At 42.3% G+C, this 15,590-nt stretch overlaps 2 protein-coding genes across 5 annotated transcripts in view; one reads left to right on the top strand and one right to left on the bottom strand.

Moving 5' to 3' along the window:
• The window catches only part of ZNF277 (zinc finger protein 277), a 46,387-nt gene extending 42,183 nt beyond the window's left edge, over positions 1 to 4,204 (bottom strand). The window contains exon 1 of the mRNA XM_039571281.1: positions 4,143 to 4,204. Coding sequence (XP_039427215.1) covers positions 4,143 to 4,185 — 43 coding nt within the window. The 5' untranslated portion in view covers positions 4,186 to 4,204. The remainder of the gene's footprint in view (positions 1 to 4,142) is intronic.
• A 227-nt stretch (positions 4,205 to 4,431) lies between these two features.
• The window catches only part of DOCK4 (dedicator of cytokinesis 4), a 231,714-nt gene continuing 220,555 nt past the window's right edge, over positions 4,432 to 15,590 (top strand). Inside the window, exon 1 of one of the 4 annotated variants that reach the window (XM_039571264.1) lies at positions 4,432 to 4,587. In XM_039571264.1, the coding sequence (XP_039427198.1) occupies positions 4,551 to 4,587 (37 nt within the window). In that variant the 5' untranslated portion in view covers positions 4,432 to 4,550. The remainder of the gene's footprint in view (positions 4,588 to 15,590) is intronic. The other 3 variants (XM_039571266.1, XM_039571265.1, XM_039571267.1) reach the window with 3 other exon arrangements.

Here is a 15,590-nt window from a genome sequence, read left to right on the forward strand (position 1 = left end):
TTAATGAGTGGGTGAAAACAGAGACAGTAAGTTGTCCTTGTCAATATGGGAACTAATGCCATTAAAGGAACTACTCACACACATACTTCAACAGGGTCAGCATGAACTCTTGTCACTGATGTGAAAGGGGAAATGTGTGATTATCATATCATAAAAATACCATATCATATATGGTATTTTTGAGAGTGTTCGTGGATAGGATCAGAAGGCGTTTGTGGGATTTTGTATATTTTATAAGGAATTTAGTGGTGAGGACAGAGAAAAGGAAGGGGCAGGGGGGCAAACACCAGGCAATGGAGATGGGGAGTGGAGGAAAGAATAAAAAGGGCAAGTTGCATTTAAACAGTGGATAAGCTTCTCTGATCAAACCCTGCACCTGATCACCTCTTTTCCTTCTTACTAAATCCTTAACTACTTTTTGTGTAATTCACCCTCTGTTCTATGTGTGATACTGCTGCATAGTCTTAAGTGCCAGCAACTACAGAAGATGCTGCAGCTCTCAGGGTCTGCAGGTCCAGGAACCAGCAACTGGAGGGACGACAGTGTATCTATGTGTAATTCAGAGAAGTCCAGCCAACAAACTAGGACATTCTTCTAATATTTGAGGGATTCATGACTGTGGGGTGCATATGAGACAAGGGCCAATGTGTGTATCCATTGCGATAGCCAACACCAAGTTGCTAGCAAAAAGGAGGAAACCTCCATGCAGGGCAAGGGGGTCCAAGCACAGAAGTCAGAGAGGTTTACAGGACGTCGTAACGTTCATGGGACCCACAAATGCATCTGTCCTTCTGAATCAGACAGTGAGGGTGCCTACAGTGTTTTCACTAGTGCACTTCAGTCCTAATCAGTCTTCACCACCCCAAACGGGACTCAAAAGTACCATCCTCCTTTACCCTCCACATCTTGAGAACTGGCTTTAAGGCAGGGCACAGCCACGTAAATTGCTGCTGTTGCCATTTTCCTCACTGCCTGGCTCTCTCAGGGGAAGGAAATCCAAAGGGAATAAGAGGTTTCCCTTTCTTCCTCAGGGGTCATGCTGGCGAATTCCTTTAATCAGTCCTTCAGAAGGGCTACCCTGATGCATGCATGAGCTTTGCCTAAGGTGTCCCACAGCACTGTACCCTCTAATGTAGCTTGGAGCAGCAAATGTGAAGGACTATGTTACTACAATGCAGTTGTCAGGAGTTACTGATAACCTGGGGATGTAATTTACGAAACACTTGTCAATTCCCCACCCTTATTGTCTGAGCCAGTGGCTGGGTAAGCAGCCCAAAGTCCAGAAATGGACATTGAACAGACTTAAGAATCCACACTGATACACAAGTGGCCTGTGAACAAGGGAGTGCTTGCAAATCTAAAGAAGAATGCATCCATTAACCTGGATGGAGAAATCTTTTGGGTCTGAGAGTACATGGGACTGCCTTTCAGTGACCAGGAAAGAAGAAGCCCTGCGTTCCAGAGTCCACTGCGTTGAGCAGCTCTAATAGCATCCTTAACAGAACATAAGAGTTGAGCAAAAGAAGTAATGCCTGCACTATCAAGAACCAAACAGCTTTCACTGGAGTATCCTCTAGGTAGAACAAAAAAAAGTAGACGTGGGAAGACCAGTCAAACTTTAGTTTTCCACAGTAAACCAAATATTCTTAAAAATGGAGTACAAGAGAGAGATGTGGAAGGAATCAGAATAACATGCTGTGCTCTGACATGGCACACCCCAGCAGCATGTACTCAAAAGCTCTTGAGCACAAGCACCTTGAGTAGGAAACCATAACTGTCAGACTGATGATGAAACACTGAAAGACACACTTCCAGAAAAAATACTCATTTTAAAATCCATTGACAGATGCTGTAAGAAGTGTTGATACATAGCATAATTAATGCAGACTGAACAAACTGTACTGTGGACAGTGATGTATTTATTAAAAGCCACTTGGTGAAGGCTGCTGGAAGGAACTAACTAGAAAGCAACACTGTCTTGGATTAGAATATAAAAGCACAGGCTTTCCTGTAAATATGAATCAGCAAACCAGGAAATTGTATGTTATTTAATTTTCCTATATGCTGTCTCCAAGTAAGTGACACACCTCAGTGTACATGCAAGTACAAGATGTTGCTAGAGAGAATAGTTTTGTAGAAATAAAACCTCTGAATGAATAAGGATTTTGTTCAGAGGCAGAGAAATAATAAATATTAGGGTGAGGTATTTCTTTGCCCACAGACAATGTGATTTATACTCTTAAGGTATCTCGACCCTAAGTGACTGTGTTCTAAACAAATAATTTCGAAAAGGCTATTTGAGCTATTGGGTACTCTTGTCTTTGTGCAAGGGTAGACTGTTCATGCTGAAGTCAGTCACGGTTAACATGAGAGGAGACAGCAGTTACAAGGCCGGGGCAGAATTTTATGACTCCCAGCCAGCACGTTGGCAGACTTGTCTTATGGAGAGATGAAGCGCCTGGACATACATGGAAGTCTATAGGCTGACATAAAAGTTAATTTAGCCTGACACCTATTGTTTTGATTTTCAACAGTGATTTTTACATAATTCATTACCTAGAGACTCCAAATGATCTGCCAGGGCATGCAAAGTGAGTTTGGGAGCAAAGACAGAGAAAGTCCACTAGTCCTTTCAATGAGTGTGCTCAGTAAGAGGAAAACAGCATAGGCCTCTGAATTTACATGGAATCAACCGTTTTTTCTTTGAACTGGTGCCAATGTCTTTACAAGAGTTACCTGAAAAAATCTCAGGGTAACCTCATCATCTCTAGTAGTCCACAGACCTATGTATACACAGAAGAGTTGCACAGACTCAGGCACATGTTCTTTCCAATAATTAAAACAGCACAGCTTTGATTCCAGGTGCAATTACACCAGTGTGGAAATGCTCTAAAAGGGTCTGGCTTTTCATGTATGAGGTTCATGCCAACGTACTGCAACGCATAAATAAAGCCAGAGTACTGCTTTAACTACTAGCATAAATTGATATTACTTTTATGAATAGAATAAGGGCACATACTAGAGAAACAACACAAATGTCACTTAAAAGACCACTCACTATCAAAGGCCCAAACACAGAACAAAAGTGCTCTAATTCTAGGTTTGAAACTCCCTGCTTGCACATGACTTCCTTTCATTGTGTCCTTCACACTATTAATGACTTGAGCGCAGAAGTTAAAAGCCAACCTGAACTGAAAGCTACTCTCTTAAGAGTAAAAACATTAAACTATATTTTTCATTCAGATCAAACCAAATAAACCCATAAAATCTCTAGATAACCACTTCAGAATAACGATTTGATCGGAGAACACTTTTCTAAAACCAGACATACCCATCTTAGAGACAACTTGTACCTGGTAAGGCCTGCAAAGTAGTATCATTATCACCGATTTTCTCCCTTTTTTCTGCCTGTGCTTTTCCACAGGACCAGAAGATATAACCCAGGCTCTTGCTCCTGACTCACAATACCCAGGTCTCTCTTAAAAGGACCAGAGTAGCCTGAGGATTTCTTGCCGTTTAGCTACGGTGAGCTCTAGCTAAGCTCCTTCCAGAAGGGTGCAGACATACAGACTTCTCAACACAAACCTGCTGCTCTTGCTGCTTATGGTACCTGGCTTATCCCTGCAGTAATTCCCCACGGTCCATTTGTGCTCCTCGCTGTGCGCCGCCTGCTTTGCATTATCTCTGTGTATGTGTGTGTTGACAAACGGATTTATGTGAGAAGCCAAAATGCCGCCCGGACCGTCAGCTCCACGTCCCACCGCTCTGGCACGCTGCCGGCATCGACTCCCTCTCCACCTCGACACGCTGTTGGAAACTCTCCCTGTCCCCACACTTCCGTGTGCCAAACGTGGAACGACTAGCATCAGTAGGACCAGAGCGACTCACGTCCCGGTGACCAGCGGGAGACAGGTACGGTGCTTGTACGGAGCTCTCCGCGGAACCCCGCTCCGACGGGCGACAAGTGAGCCCCACGGCGCCGGGCCCTGGCGCTGCCGGCTGCCCAACACGTGTCAGCCGCTCCCAGCCCAGGGATGGCTGCGCCAGCCCAGCCCCGTCCCACCGTCCGAGCCGGGATCGCGGAGCGGAGGGGAGTAGGGGAGCGCAGTGCGAGACCCCCACGCCTCCCGCAGCGCACTCACCTCCCCGTGCCGGCGGTCCCGCAACCCCGCGGGACGCGGCCATTCCGCCGCCGCCGCTCCGCCCGCCCCGCGGCGGGGCGGCCCCGGGAGCCGCGCTCCGCCCCGCTCCGCCCCGGCGGGGAGCGCGGGGCCAGACGGGGCTCGTAGTCTCTCCCGCGGCCGCGGGCGACGAGGGGCGCGGCCGCATCGAGGCACTACGTTCCCCGGCGTGCAGCGGGACGGGGAATATAAGTGGCTGGCGGCGAGCGCGCTTCAGTTAGTCCGCCCGCCCGAACAATGCTTTCGCCGCCGGGGCCGGGCAGCCGCGGCTGAGCGCGGCGGGAGCCCCGGGCAGCGGACGCGCTTGCCGGCCACCGCCGCTCCCCGCGGAGGGGCTGGCGGCGGAACGGGCGCTCGCACGCCGCGAGCATGTGGATACCCACGGAACACGAGAAGTACGGCGTGGGTGAGTGAAAGAGAAGGCGAGCGGGATAGCGTGGGGGCGAGGAGCGGCGCTGCCGGCGGGTAGCGCATCCCGGGCAGAGCGGGCTCGCCCCGCGGGGCGCTGCTGTCGTTCCCCGCGGGAGCGGAGGCAGCGCCGTGTGAGTGCAGCGATGGGGGCCGAGGTCCCGGCAGGGCGCGGGGGAGCGGCCCCTTCCCCGGGGGCACAACAAAGGGCGGCTGATGCCCAAGCCGCGGCTCCGGCGTCTCCCGCCGCTGCCAGGGCAGGGGCCGGTCCCCCGTCTCCGATCCGGGCGCTCGGTTCTCCCCGCTGGCGCTGGGTGAAAAGGCTGGCGTTTCACGGGGAACAAAGCAGCCTAAAAACATATCGCTGGGAACGGCGATCCGGTGGGACACGGTGTCCGGCGGCGGCCCGGCAAGGAGCGGCAGCGGGGCCGCGGGCATTGTTCGCGCGTCGGGGGTTTTGTCGCTGCTTCACTGGAAACCAGACAAAGTGTCGCTTGTGAGAGCCGCGCTGCCTCGCCTGTTTGTTCCCCTCTGCCCGGTGCAGGGCTCTGAAGCCCGCGGGTTTGACTTGCGGAGTGATCGGAGAGACTCGCAGTGATTTTATTTTTCTTGGCACCGCCTACGCCAACACCCGGTGAGCGCCGGCCGCTCGTCCCGGACAATAGCCCCCTCTGACACGGGTGTAGCTGAACTGTTGTACAGACCTGCCGGCGTAGTAGGCAGCTCTCCGTGTGTTTACGTCGCGTTTGAACGCGGAGTTGTTCATATTGGAGAAAAGCGGGAGGAGCGCGGAGCCCTCCTTTGTGTGTGTGTGTGTAGCAGCGCTGTGGCGAGCCGAGAGCGCGGGGCCGCTCCGTCCCATCTGGAGTTGAGCCCAGATGTTGCCGTCTTCCGAATGCTAAATTACACAGATCATCGATGGTTTTTTTTTTTTCTTGACTTCTTTATTTGTCAGGTCACAGCTGGGTTGCGAGATATTGATTACTCCTGCCACCCGCCTTTCTTTACGAGGATGGGCAAGAGGCTTAAAAGCCACTCTGGGACTCCCTGGAATGGCATGCTGGATATTAGCAGTCAAGTATTTCAAGCTGCAGCCCTCCTCTCTGTCTATTTGTTGTTTATTTTTATTTTCGAGCCTAGTATGCTATTTCACAACTGAAGCATTTCCACCCCCTCCCCCCGGCATATGAGCTAAGAATCTCTATCTTTCTTATACTGAAAACAAGCAGATAAACACTGTTCCTCCTATTTGAATAACTATCCCATTGTTGCTAAACAATTAAGAGATATCCCTTAAGTAAGCTTTTCTGCGTTTAGTAACCCTTTTCAGGTACTTAGAGGTGAATTGCTCTTCAGCTCTGCCTTGCTTTCCAGGGCTGGTGTCACTGAAATCTTACTCCTGCTAAAGAAATGCAGTTGCAATTTCTCAATAGAAAGCTTTCTTTGGATCAACCAGAAAATGTAGTCCACTACAAAGATTGTCTTTATTTGTGTAAATATAATATAGTCACAAAAAAGATGCTTATTCTTATTTAAATTCATTTCCTGGTTTTCTGTGATTTGGCTTCCAAAGGCCATTCAAGATAGTAACAAAAAGCCACTGTTCAAATTGGTTTCTCTGTATCCCTAGGATGGGAATGATATTATAGTTCAATATGACTATTGCAAAATGTTGAAATACTAACCTAAAGTAATTTAATTTTTCTCTTGGACTGCTTTTTATACTGTGTGCTCACTCACCTGCATGATGAGTGCTGTCTGCAAAATCTTCACACCCAATTACCCTGGAAGCTATTGTACTATATAGCTGTGGGAGGGGAGGCAGGAGAAAGGGTTGTATCTTGCTGTATAATTATTTAAACTTTATATTAAGTGAACCTCATAAATCAAACTTGCATTTTGCACCACAGACCAGCTTATGTGTTTTCTTTTTTACTGATGGGATGATTACATTTCCAAATAGCTATTTTAATATTTGTGTGTTTATCTGCTCTGGTAAAATGGGTGCATTTAGGAAACCCCTTTGAGAATCCCAATTAGTTGTACCGAGAATATGTATCCTTTATACAAAGAGCTCAGCACTTGCCTCAACAGCAGACCTCATCTGCATTTTCCATCTGAATTTTGCAGCACATGCTGTGTGCTGCACATTTCTACTGTGATGCCAAAATGGATGAATAACCAGACAACAGCCACCTGGTTGCACTGATGGGTTGCTGGTAACCAGGTGGCTGTTGCTCACTTGCACAGCCTGACTGATCCCACTTTGAGGGGTAGGTAATACGAGTCACAGTCTTCTACAATTTTTTTAACTTCTGCGTGCTAGCTATTGATAATATCTGGTTGATTTTTTTTTTTTTTTTTTTTAACTGAGCATGTTGCTTAACTCTGAGTTCATTTACTAGTAGGCAGACATACTGCTAGTTCATTTCATGGTAGACATTCATGCTGATATAAGGAGAACGTTACTACACTTTTATGTGCCACCTTTTTTACTACAGTTGTGTGTTTTTGTTTCCAAGGCTATAGATTTTGTCAGCTATGTTGTCTTATCCCTCAGGATGCTAAAAGTGAAATAAACACTGGAATATTTCTGGTATTGAGAACTTGCTTTGTCTGGGTTTTGATACCTGTATTTTCAGAACAGAAGGTTAAACTTGTGTATTTCACTTTGAAATTACATATTTTGAATCACACCTTCAGCCGTGGTGTCAAACCAGTGATGGCATTGTACAAAGGACTCTGTGATCAGTTATGTGAAGCATTTAGCACAAGGTATGCTGATGAAAGGGTTGGAGAGGTAAGATTATTTTTTACTGTTAACAGTGTTTAAATCTGGTAGATGTCAAATGGAGCTGACTTATGTAAATGCTGTATGCTGATCCATGTGAATTCAGAGCCCAAGAGAATCACAGATTCATTTAGGTTGGAAAAGACCTCCAAGATCCAAAGAGTCTAACCACTGACCAATATTGTTTAGAATGATAACCAAACCCTTTGTTAAAATGAGTCATTTAAGACTGCATGGCTTTGGATGCTCTGCAGGCAGCAAACCAGTAAACGTAGCTTTCAAAAGTGACTCTTACTGGTTGGTTCATACTGGAAACTTTTAGCTGCAATAAATAAATCATGGGACTACACAATTACCTTATAGCTGCTGTTTGGAGTAAAGATACAAGCTCTGTTTCATCCTCTATATTCAGAATATCTTTCTTTTTGTCTCACCAGATCTGCATATTGCCATATCATCTGATTTCTTTGATTTACCTGAATCTGTAAGGGTGCAGTTATGTTCTCTGCAAAGTAAGCGATTTACGCTTTTTTACTGAGCACAAAGCTTCTCAGTATTTCTCTGGAAGGCATTTTTTGGATTAGGGTGGAAAGATTAATTAAGGAGAATGATTAAAAACAGTTGCTGAATGTATCATCTAATTTATAAGCAGAATGATATTCCACATGCTGAAGTCGTTCTGTACAGCAAAATACACCAGTTTAACTCTGCCAAGTTGAAGTTGATATTTTTAGTGTGGTTAAGCCATAAATGTGCCTTTCTGAGGGGGGCATGAAGTTTGGGCATCTCCTAGTTCATAGACGGAGAAGTGTAAGGTTCAAATGACTTTGTACTGTAAGCTGAGGTTTGTAGGAGGGGGCGTATTAGTTGATCACGGGAGCAGTATTGACTTGCACATAGACAAAAGCCAATCAATTGGCTTGTGTCCTGTTCTGAGTTGCAGCCAAACTAGTCTTGCTAACAGTCCTGTTGAAAGATAGCAAAGATGTCCTTATCTCCATGCTGCAATCCCTTTTTTGACTGCCAGCTAACTTTACTGTAAATTAACTTGATTTGTTTAGCTCAACAGTATCTCTGTCAGTAACATGCTATAATGTGTTTTGTTAAACATAAACACTTCATTAGCCTTTCTTGTGTGCCTCTTCAAACAGTACAAATAAAGCCTTCAATCAAGCATTATTTCCTCCATTCCTCCCCATTAATTGTGCTTCGGATTTCTATGTGGAATCACTTTGTATTTTTGTCTTAGACTAATATTGTCACTAATAATGAGTGATATCCAAAACTACTATCAAGCTCTCTAAATAACTATTTAGAGTTGAGGCAGGGCAAAGCATAATGTATTTGTGGGTTCATTTAACTAATGGGCAGTTGAAGGGCGATTTTTGCTTTCTAGTTACAGCTTGTAGCTGTTTATGGGGCTGGTCACCTGCAAGCAAGTGAAGGTGAGGTACCATGGGGCTCCAAGAATGAAGCTGGCAGGATACCGGTGCTCCTTTCCCTCACTGGGACAGTGGGAGTCCATTATGAAATCCTCCCTGAGTTCTAGCTAGCTGAGATAGCAAAGACCCACACATTTTCTATAGGAATATTTTTGACACATGACACATTTGTCATGGAGGCTTTTATATAGATTTAGTATATCAGTCAAATAAAGGTGATATTTTTTTCTAGTCTTTTATATAAGCAGTAACTTTCAGTGTCTTTAAAAAATGGAATTAACTTGCAGTTTTTGGACAAAAAAATTGCTACCTATGTTCTGTTGGAGAGCAGAATATGAAGGTTCAGATTCTTAAGTAATTTTTGGTCATAAGACTAGTCTTAAATAAAGTGGTGGAATTTTCTTTAAATAAGGCTAGATCAAGATTTTAAAATGATTTTTAAACAGCTGCCTCCAAGAATCTGTAGTCTTCCATATGGATGTGTGATGTTTTGAATGTCTTCACTATCTCCTAAGGACAGCTCAGAGCTGGCTGGCTCATTAACATGTTACATAGTGCCCTTCAGAGATCTAATTTTTCCTATTCACTACATATTTGGAGCTACTGGGGAAATTTCTGAAGGCGGAGGTTGTTTCAGGGTTAGCTGTATACTGATGACACTGTTTTTCTTCCTCTTTTGCTGTATAGAGGGTTTTTTACCACCATTCTCAGTGTTGGACTTGGGAGGCTACTAGCTGGGGTGGATTTAACCAAAAGGTGATGGAACAATGGTGAATTAAATGACATAAGCCACGAAGGTGAGAATGTGTTCTCCCTGTGGAAAGGGAGAATTTTTTTTTTAGTCTAACATAGGCTAATGTAATCTGTGATTGCTTCTGCGCACTCAGGCAGCATGTGATGGAGTCCCTAACTTCTCTGTCAAGGAAGCTATAATTGGTTACTGGACTCCTACCATGCAGATCTCAGCAGCTTTTTGCACTGCTTGCAAGAGTGTCTGCCATTGACTCATCTTGCTTCCCTAACCTACACCCCAGAAAGGAAACTTCTGAATAAAATATGGTTTCATGTTTGCAGCCTGGTACAATGTTTTCTATGATGTTCTATAGTTCCCAGCTTGTTTCTGAGTGTAATTCACTGTGTAGGTTTTGGTCTATAAAGTTCTCTTTAATTTGAGTTTTGGGATTGGGGAAAATCCTGAGGAGAGCATTTGGCTGCTTGGGTCATTTGTGACACTTGAATGTATTCAGCAACTGAGACAAGGCACTTTGAGCAGACAGTTTGCCCCCCTGGGATATGTCTTAGTTAATTTCTTTGGTTTTGAGAGACTTGGTGTTGTGGTTTTGGTTTTTTTTTTTTTAAACTGGATTTGTTGGCTCTGTGAAGGTAGTGTGGAACAAACTTGATAACCTCTCAAAGCCTGGTTCTTCACAGAAGGGTTGAAATGCAAAGGTTTTGCTTAATTTTCGGTCTGGAATTTGTTTTGTTGCTGTGGGATTTTTTGTTGCATGTAAGTGTACATCATTGAGTAACCTTTTGTTTTGCCTGTTTGTGAGGAGCTGGGCAGAATGCCTTTGAGGTGATCATTGTCCACTTCCCAGTGATTTGGAAGCCAGGTGACTAACTTGGAGGGAAACGTCCCTTTTTATTTATTTGTTACATGCATTTAATTTGTCTTAAATGTCTCTAGCATTATGTAATACAAATGATTGATTTTTAAATTTTTTTTTTCCCTGAAGGTCATCAATAGAAATACAGAAAAATGTTTAGGAAGAGTTTTGAGAGATTTAATCTGTACTGCTTTCTCAAGGCCCAGCCAGCTCTAGCTGTCACTTCTGAAAGATATTTGCCAACATATTTTTTTAAATGCTGATAGCAGAGCATCTACAACTTCTATAGTCAGTGCTTAGCAATCTCACTACTAGAAGCGTTTAGCACTGGACCAGTTTTCTTCTTGAACATATCATTATGTACATATGAAGACTTGCCAAGACTTTCCCTTTTATGAAACAGCTCCAGTTATTTCATTCTTTCCTTGTAAATGATATGTTCTTATATTTGACCAATTGATCCATGTTCAAAACTGGAGAGGAAAGCTTTATCAGGTAAAGCAGGAGAATCTTAGTGTGCACTTTAGGTGATGTGTCTTGTCTTCTTGTCATTCCTGGTGTGACATTTGTTCCTTTTGCAGTAGCATTGCACTGACTCATGTTCAGTCGGGAACTGCTAATCAATCCTTCAGATCCTTTTCCGGAATTCGCTTGTCTAGACGGTCGTTCCTCCATCCTGTATGTGTCAGCTGATGATTTCTGCTTATGTATCTTAACTGAATGACACTTCTCTTCGATGCTATTTATTCTGTTTGTCAGCCACACTGACTCCCAAATTTCCTTTCTCTCATATGCCTGTTGGAAGCACCTTGTCTGACAGGTTTCAGAGATGCTATTTAGGAACTGTTCTCACTAGCAGAAGCAGATCTTGTTAAGAGAAGCAGTGCATGATAAGCAACTAAAGATGCTTGGATGCCACAATGATTTGCCATTAATTTGCATTTGTATGTTTAAAGGGATGTGTTTTTCAGATCTTTACAATGACAAGAGACCAAAGTGATAGCTGCTTGCAGTTTCTCTTCATAATGCGTTTTTCTAGTTACTCAGAATTTATGTTCCCAGTTATATAGTTTAAAGATGGTATGATAACTTGTCAACTTTGCATTTTTGGGCACCTGAAATGTTTTGTTTAAAAAAAATGCTGATATAACTTCCAGATGCTCAAGGGTGAATAGGAGAGCTGCAAACAGTGCAGCTTTGAAAGCCACCTGTGCTATAGGGACAAAGAAACAAGCTTGGATTTTGCAATCTGTCATGCATTGTGCTTGCCATTTTTAGTTGTTTTGAGTAAGAAGGTAGGATAAAATCTAATTAGTTTTGTAGTATTAGAAAAACAAGTGTCTTATTATAGGAAAAAACCCCTTGCTGTTACTGATTGCACCTTTTATCCTTCTCCAGTTAAGGAACCAAGTCAACCTATTTTTTTCAGATTCACATGCAATTATTTATCTACTTTAATAATAACTACTGAAGTTACTACAACTAAAAGTGTACTCAGGTCTCTAGTACAAAGAGTTTTGTTTTCTTGATAGTTTGTGTGTAGAAAACCAGACTAGTAGATGAGGTAATAAACCTGAAAATGGAGTTGTTAATCAGCAAGTCTCACAATAAGGTGTTTGAGGAATTACTTAAATTTATTTCAGTTTTGATTTTTGTGTTACTTTATTTCAAGTGTGTGTTTTTGTGCTTTCAGGGCTCTGGAAGTAGGTGGTGGCTGGTCTAATGCAGTCAGTAGCTAAATCATGTGCTTGTTCAGTCCTTTCTGCAGCACAGAAGAAATGTGATGCTCTTTGAAATCCATTGCTTGGGATTTCTTGATTTGATTTTAGTTGTTGTTTGCACTGAACTTATGATTTCTGAGTTTTATTTAGAAATGCAAAATAAGTCCTTAACTATAAAGGTGTTTACTGACACATTTTCATGAATACTTTTCATGGAGTAAGTGGGACTGTACATACACTGTGGGTAAGGGATGATAACTGCATAATAGGGGCTCTTCCGTAATAGAAATTATGGAATTCTGTTTAGTTGTTTTTAGTGCAAGGCATTTTCTTTTACTATCATAAATCATTTACTCTGTAATAGGATAATGTTTTACTTTTTTGCAACTCTTTGAAATTACAGGTTACAGTGCAGAAATTAAATGATTACTCCATAAAGTATTATTTTAACTTTTCTCCAGAGTGGTGAGGTGAGTGTGTACAAGATGTTGGGCGGGTTGGGACAGGACACACCAGTACTTCTGATGCTTTGTTTTGTTCCATGGGATAGATGCAAGGTAACTCAAAAATTTGTATATTTCATTATTTTTATTATAGAAACACTAGTGGGTAACAGCTTGATCCTTGATCAAACAGAAGTTATGCTATAGACTATATAAGTGTGCAGTAGTTGTACTTTCATGAAGTAGCAGTCATGCTTTTGTAGGTGATATTACCCATAAAATAAGGACTATTAATTTTTTTTTTTTTTGAGAAAAGCCCTGTATAAAGATGACTATTGGGTTTTAAGAGTACTGTCTTATCTTTTGGAGAAAAATATAGCATGGGGTAACTTTAATGTCATCAGAGGTAATGCTATGAACCACTGAATCCATAGGTACACCTATAAGGAACACTCTGTCTTAAGGTACAGTTATGAGCTACACTGCTTGAAACTAAGCAAGATAGAGAAGGGCCACATGTAAATGGTAGGTTTTTTGGTAAGTGATAGTGGTAGTTTTGACAAGAAAGTTGGATAATATTTAGTATCTTCAAGGAAAGTGCCTCTTTTCCTAGGCTGCATGGTTCTTTTCTTCACATCTGTACTAGGCCCGTTAGTGCAGAGAGAATACAGAGCTTGACATGCAGTTTGTGTCTTTGCATGGGATTTAGAAATGCTACTTCTGGTGTTAAGATTGTTTCCTCTCTTACTCTGATAAGGACGAAATAGGAGTATGTATTTTGAAACAATTTCATGGACAACAGTTGGCGGAGCTTGCTCTGTTATTCATGGTTAATAGTGGAAACTTCTTGAACATTCTTTACTTATCTGTTTTTTCCTTATGCCTCTTCATTCTCCCCCTGCCCCCAGCTTCCTTCCTTTTTTTTGGTCTGTAAAACTTAGGACAAAAAAAAAGAGGAAATCCTAAGGTAGAAAACAGAAGATCCCTGTTCTTCTGCTTCAGTGTAAGAAGCACATGTCAGTTCTGTACAGGGTTCATTACCTTTCTTCTTCCACCCACCCCTATCAGAAAAAAAATTTACTAGCTGATTATAAGTCAAGCCAAAATGATATTGATATCCTTTTTTCCATTTGGAGTAACAAGGCCTGAATGCTTTTTCTCACTGGGCCAGATGTAGTTCTGAGTTCTCAGCTGTGTTGAACAAATTCATTATTCATTATTCCTATTGCTTGCCAGGTTAAATAGGTAAAGTAAGGGTGGAGGTATCTGCCTGCACGTATTTTGCCATTTTATTTGTCTTGGTGAATATGTCAGTGATAACAGTAAGCATTTCAAGCTACAGATTCTCTGGTTGTTTCCATTACTGGAAAGCTCAATTCAATCACTTAAATTTTCATTATTTTTTTTCAAATTGGATTGGAAGACAAAAGACTTGTATGTGAAAAAGACAACAGACAAGTTAGGCTTTTCATAATGATTTAATTATCCAACGACAATTTCTTTCCACCAATTAATTAAAAAAGCATAGTAAGAGATGCTGAAAGTAGGTAAAATATGAGAATACTATGTGTTTTTCCAGGCAAATGTGTGGTGTTCTTGCATGTGAGACAGCTGTTGGTTTTAGAGTTTAATCTTCTTTGGAGATAGTGTTCGGAAATGTAACATGGTAAGCAGTATTCAGAGCAATCTGAGGTAATGTGCTCTCCAGCCTCAGACTTGGTGACATGGAAATCACTTATTCCATAGTTGCCTGCAGTGTTAATTTCTTTTAAGCTGCTGTCAGTGGTTGCTTCTAGAAAACACTACTGTTTTATTGGTTTATTTTTAAAGAAATATGAATAGTAGCTTTATCTCAACCTGAGCAATTACAATGTGCTTTAAGAAGTAATATATAAAACTTGTTCTCCTGATGAAAAGCCTTGGCTTCCCGGTGGCATGAAGGATGAGTGGTGTCAGTCTTTCTGTTGCTACCTCTCTGTTGTTCAGTGTTGGACTGAATCCATTGCTTTTGTGTCTTCAAGCTTAAGTGTACTCTTGCTTGTTTACATTCAGAAAATTCCTGGGGAAGCCTTTAAGACTGAAAATTTTTGAGCTTTAATGTATTTGCACGTGAAGGAAAGTATTTCTTTGTTTCACTTCTGCAAAGACTCGGTTCTGCCAAATCGGCTGGGGCTTGAATAGCAGTGCCTCTAAAAATGCATATTTAATAGGTGTATTAAATGGCACCAGTTTTGAAGATGACTGAGATAACGTGTATCTACTAAGCAAACACAAATTATGTTGGTCCCCATTTTCCCAATCTAATCTGAAAAATGGAACCTAGTAAATAGGAAAAGTGGAGCTGCAACGTCAGAGAAATTGCATTGGTTTTCACTATGATTCTTACAAAGATATGTTTGTATTTATATTGATAAATATTGCCTCTAGCTCTCTTTTTGAGCAGCCAGTTGACAGCATCATAATTGACATGCAAATGTGGTTGTACAGCTGAGAGATCTGTAGTCTTTTTCAGTATGCTTTGCCTCTTTTTGAGTTCCAGTGCAAAATAGTGACCAAGTAGAAAGGGACTGGACTGATGAGGAGGTGCCTTCTTTTAGAGAGGCAAAGGTCCAGAATAAACCTTTTTAACTGATAAGTACTGAATGGACTCTTAAACTAGCAAGTTAGGATCTTTTGGTTAGTCTATGGAGTGGATTTATTGTTTGCAGAGTTGTCATAAGTTTGGCTTGTTATTGACCTCTGTAAAATACCATTTATGTTTTTACATACCTTATGCAAAACCTTAAAAGCACTCTGTAGACTACAAATAGCAAGCTTGTGTAGGATATGAATATGCACAGCTACAGTACCAAATGTTAAAGTAATGCAGGAAACTCAGAATAGCATATTGTCTTGAGTATATGTGTGTGGTTAAAACTCTTGAGCAGAATGTAACTGGGGACCAGCATGACCATGGCCACGCCAGCTCTGGGGCTCACACAGCTCTGGCCATGTGCT

Source organism: Corvus cornix, chromosome 1A (genome assembly GCF_000738735.6).
Source record: "Corvus cornix cornix isolate S_Up_H32 chromosome 1A, ASM73873v5, whole genome shotgun sequence".
Lineage (NCBI taxonomy): Eukaryota > Metazoa > Chordata > Aves > Passeriformes > Corvidae > Corvus > Corvus cornix.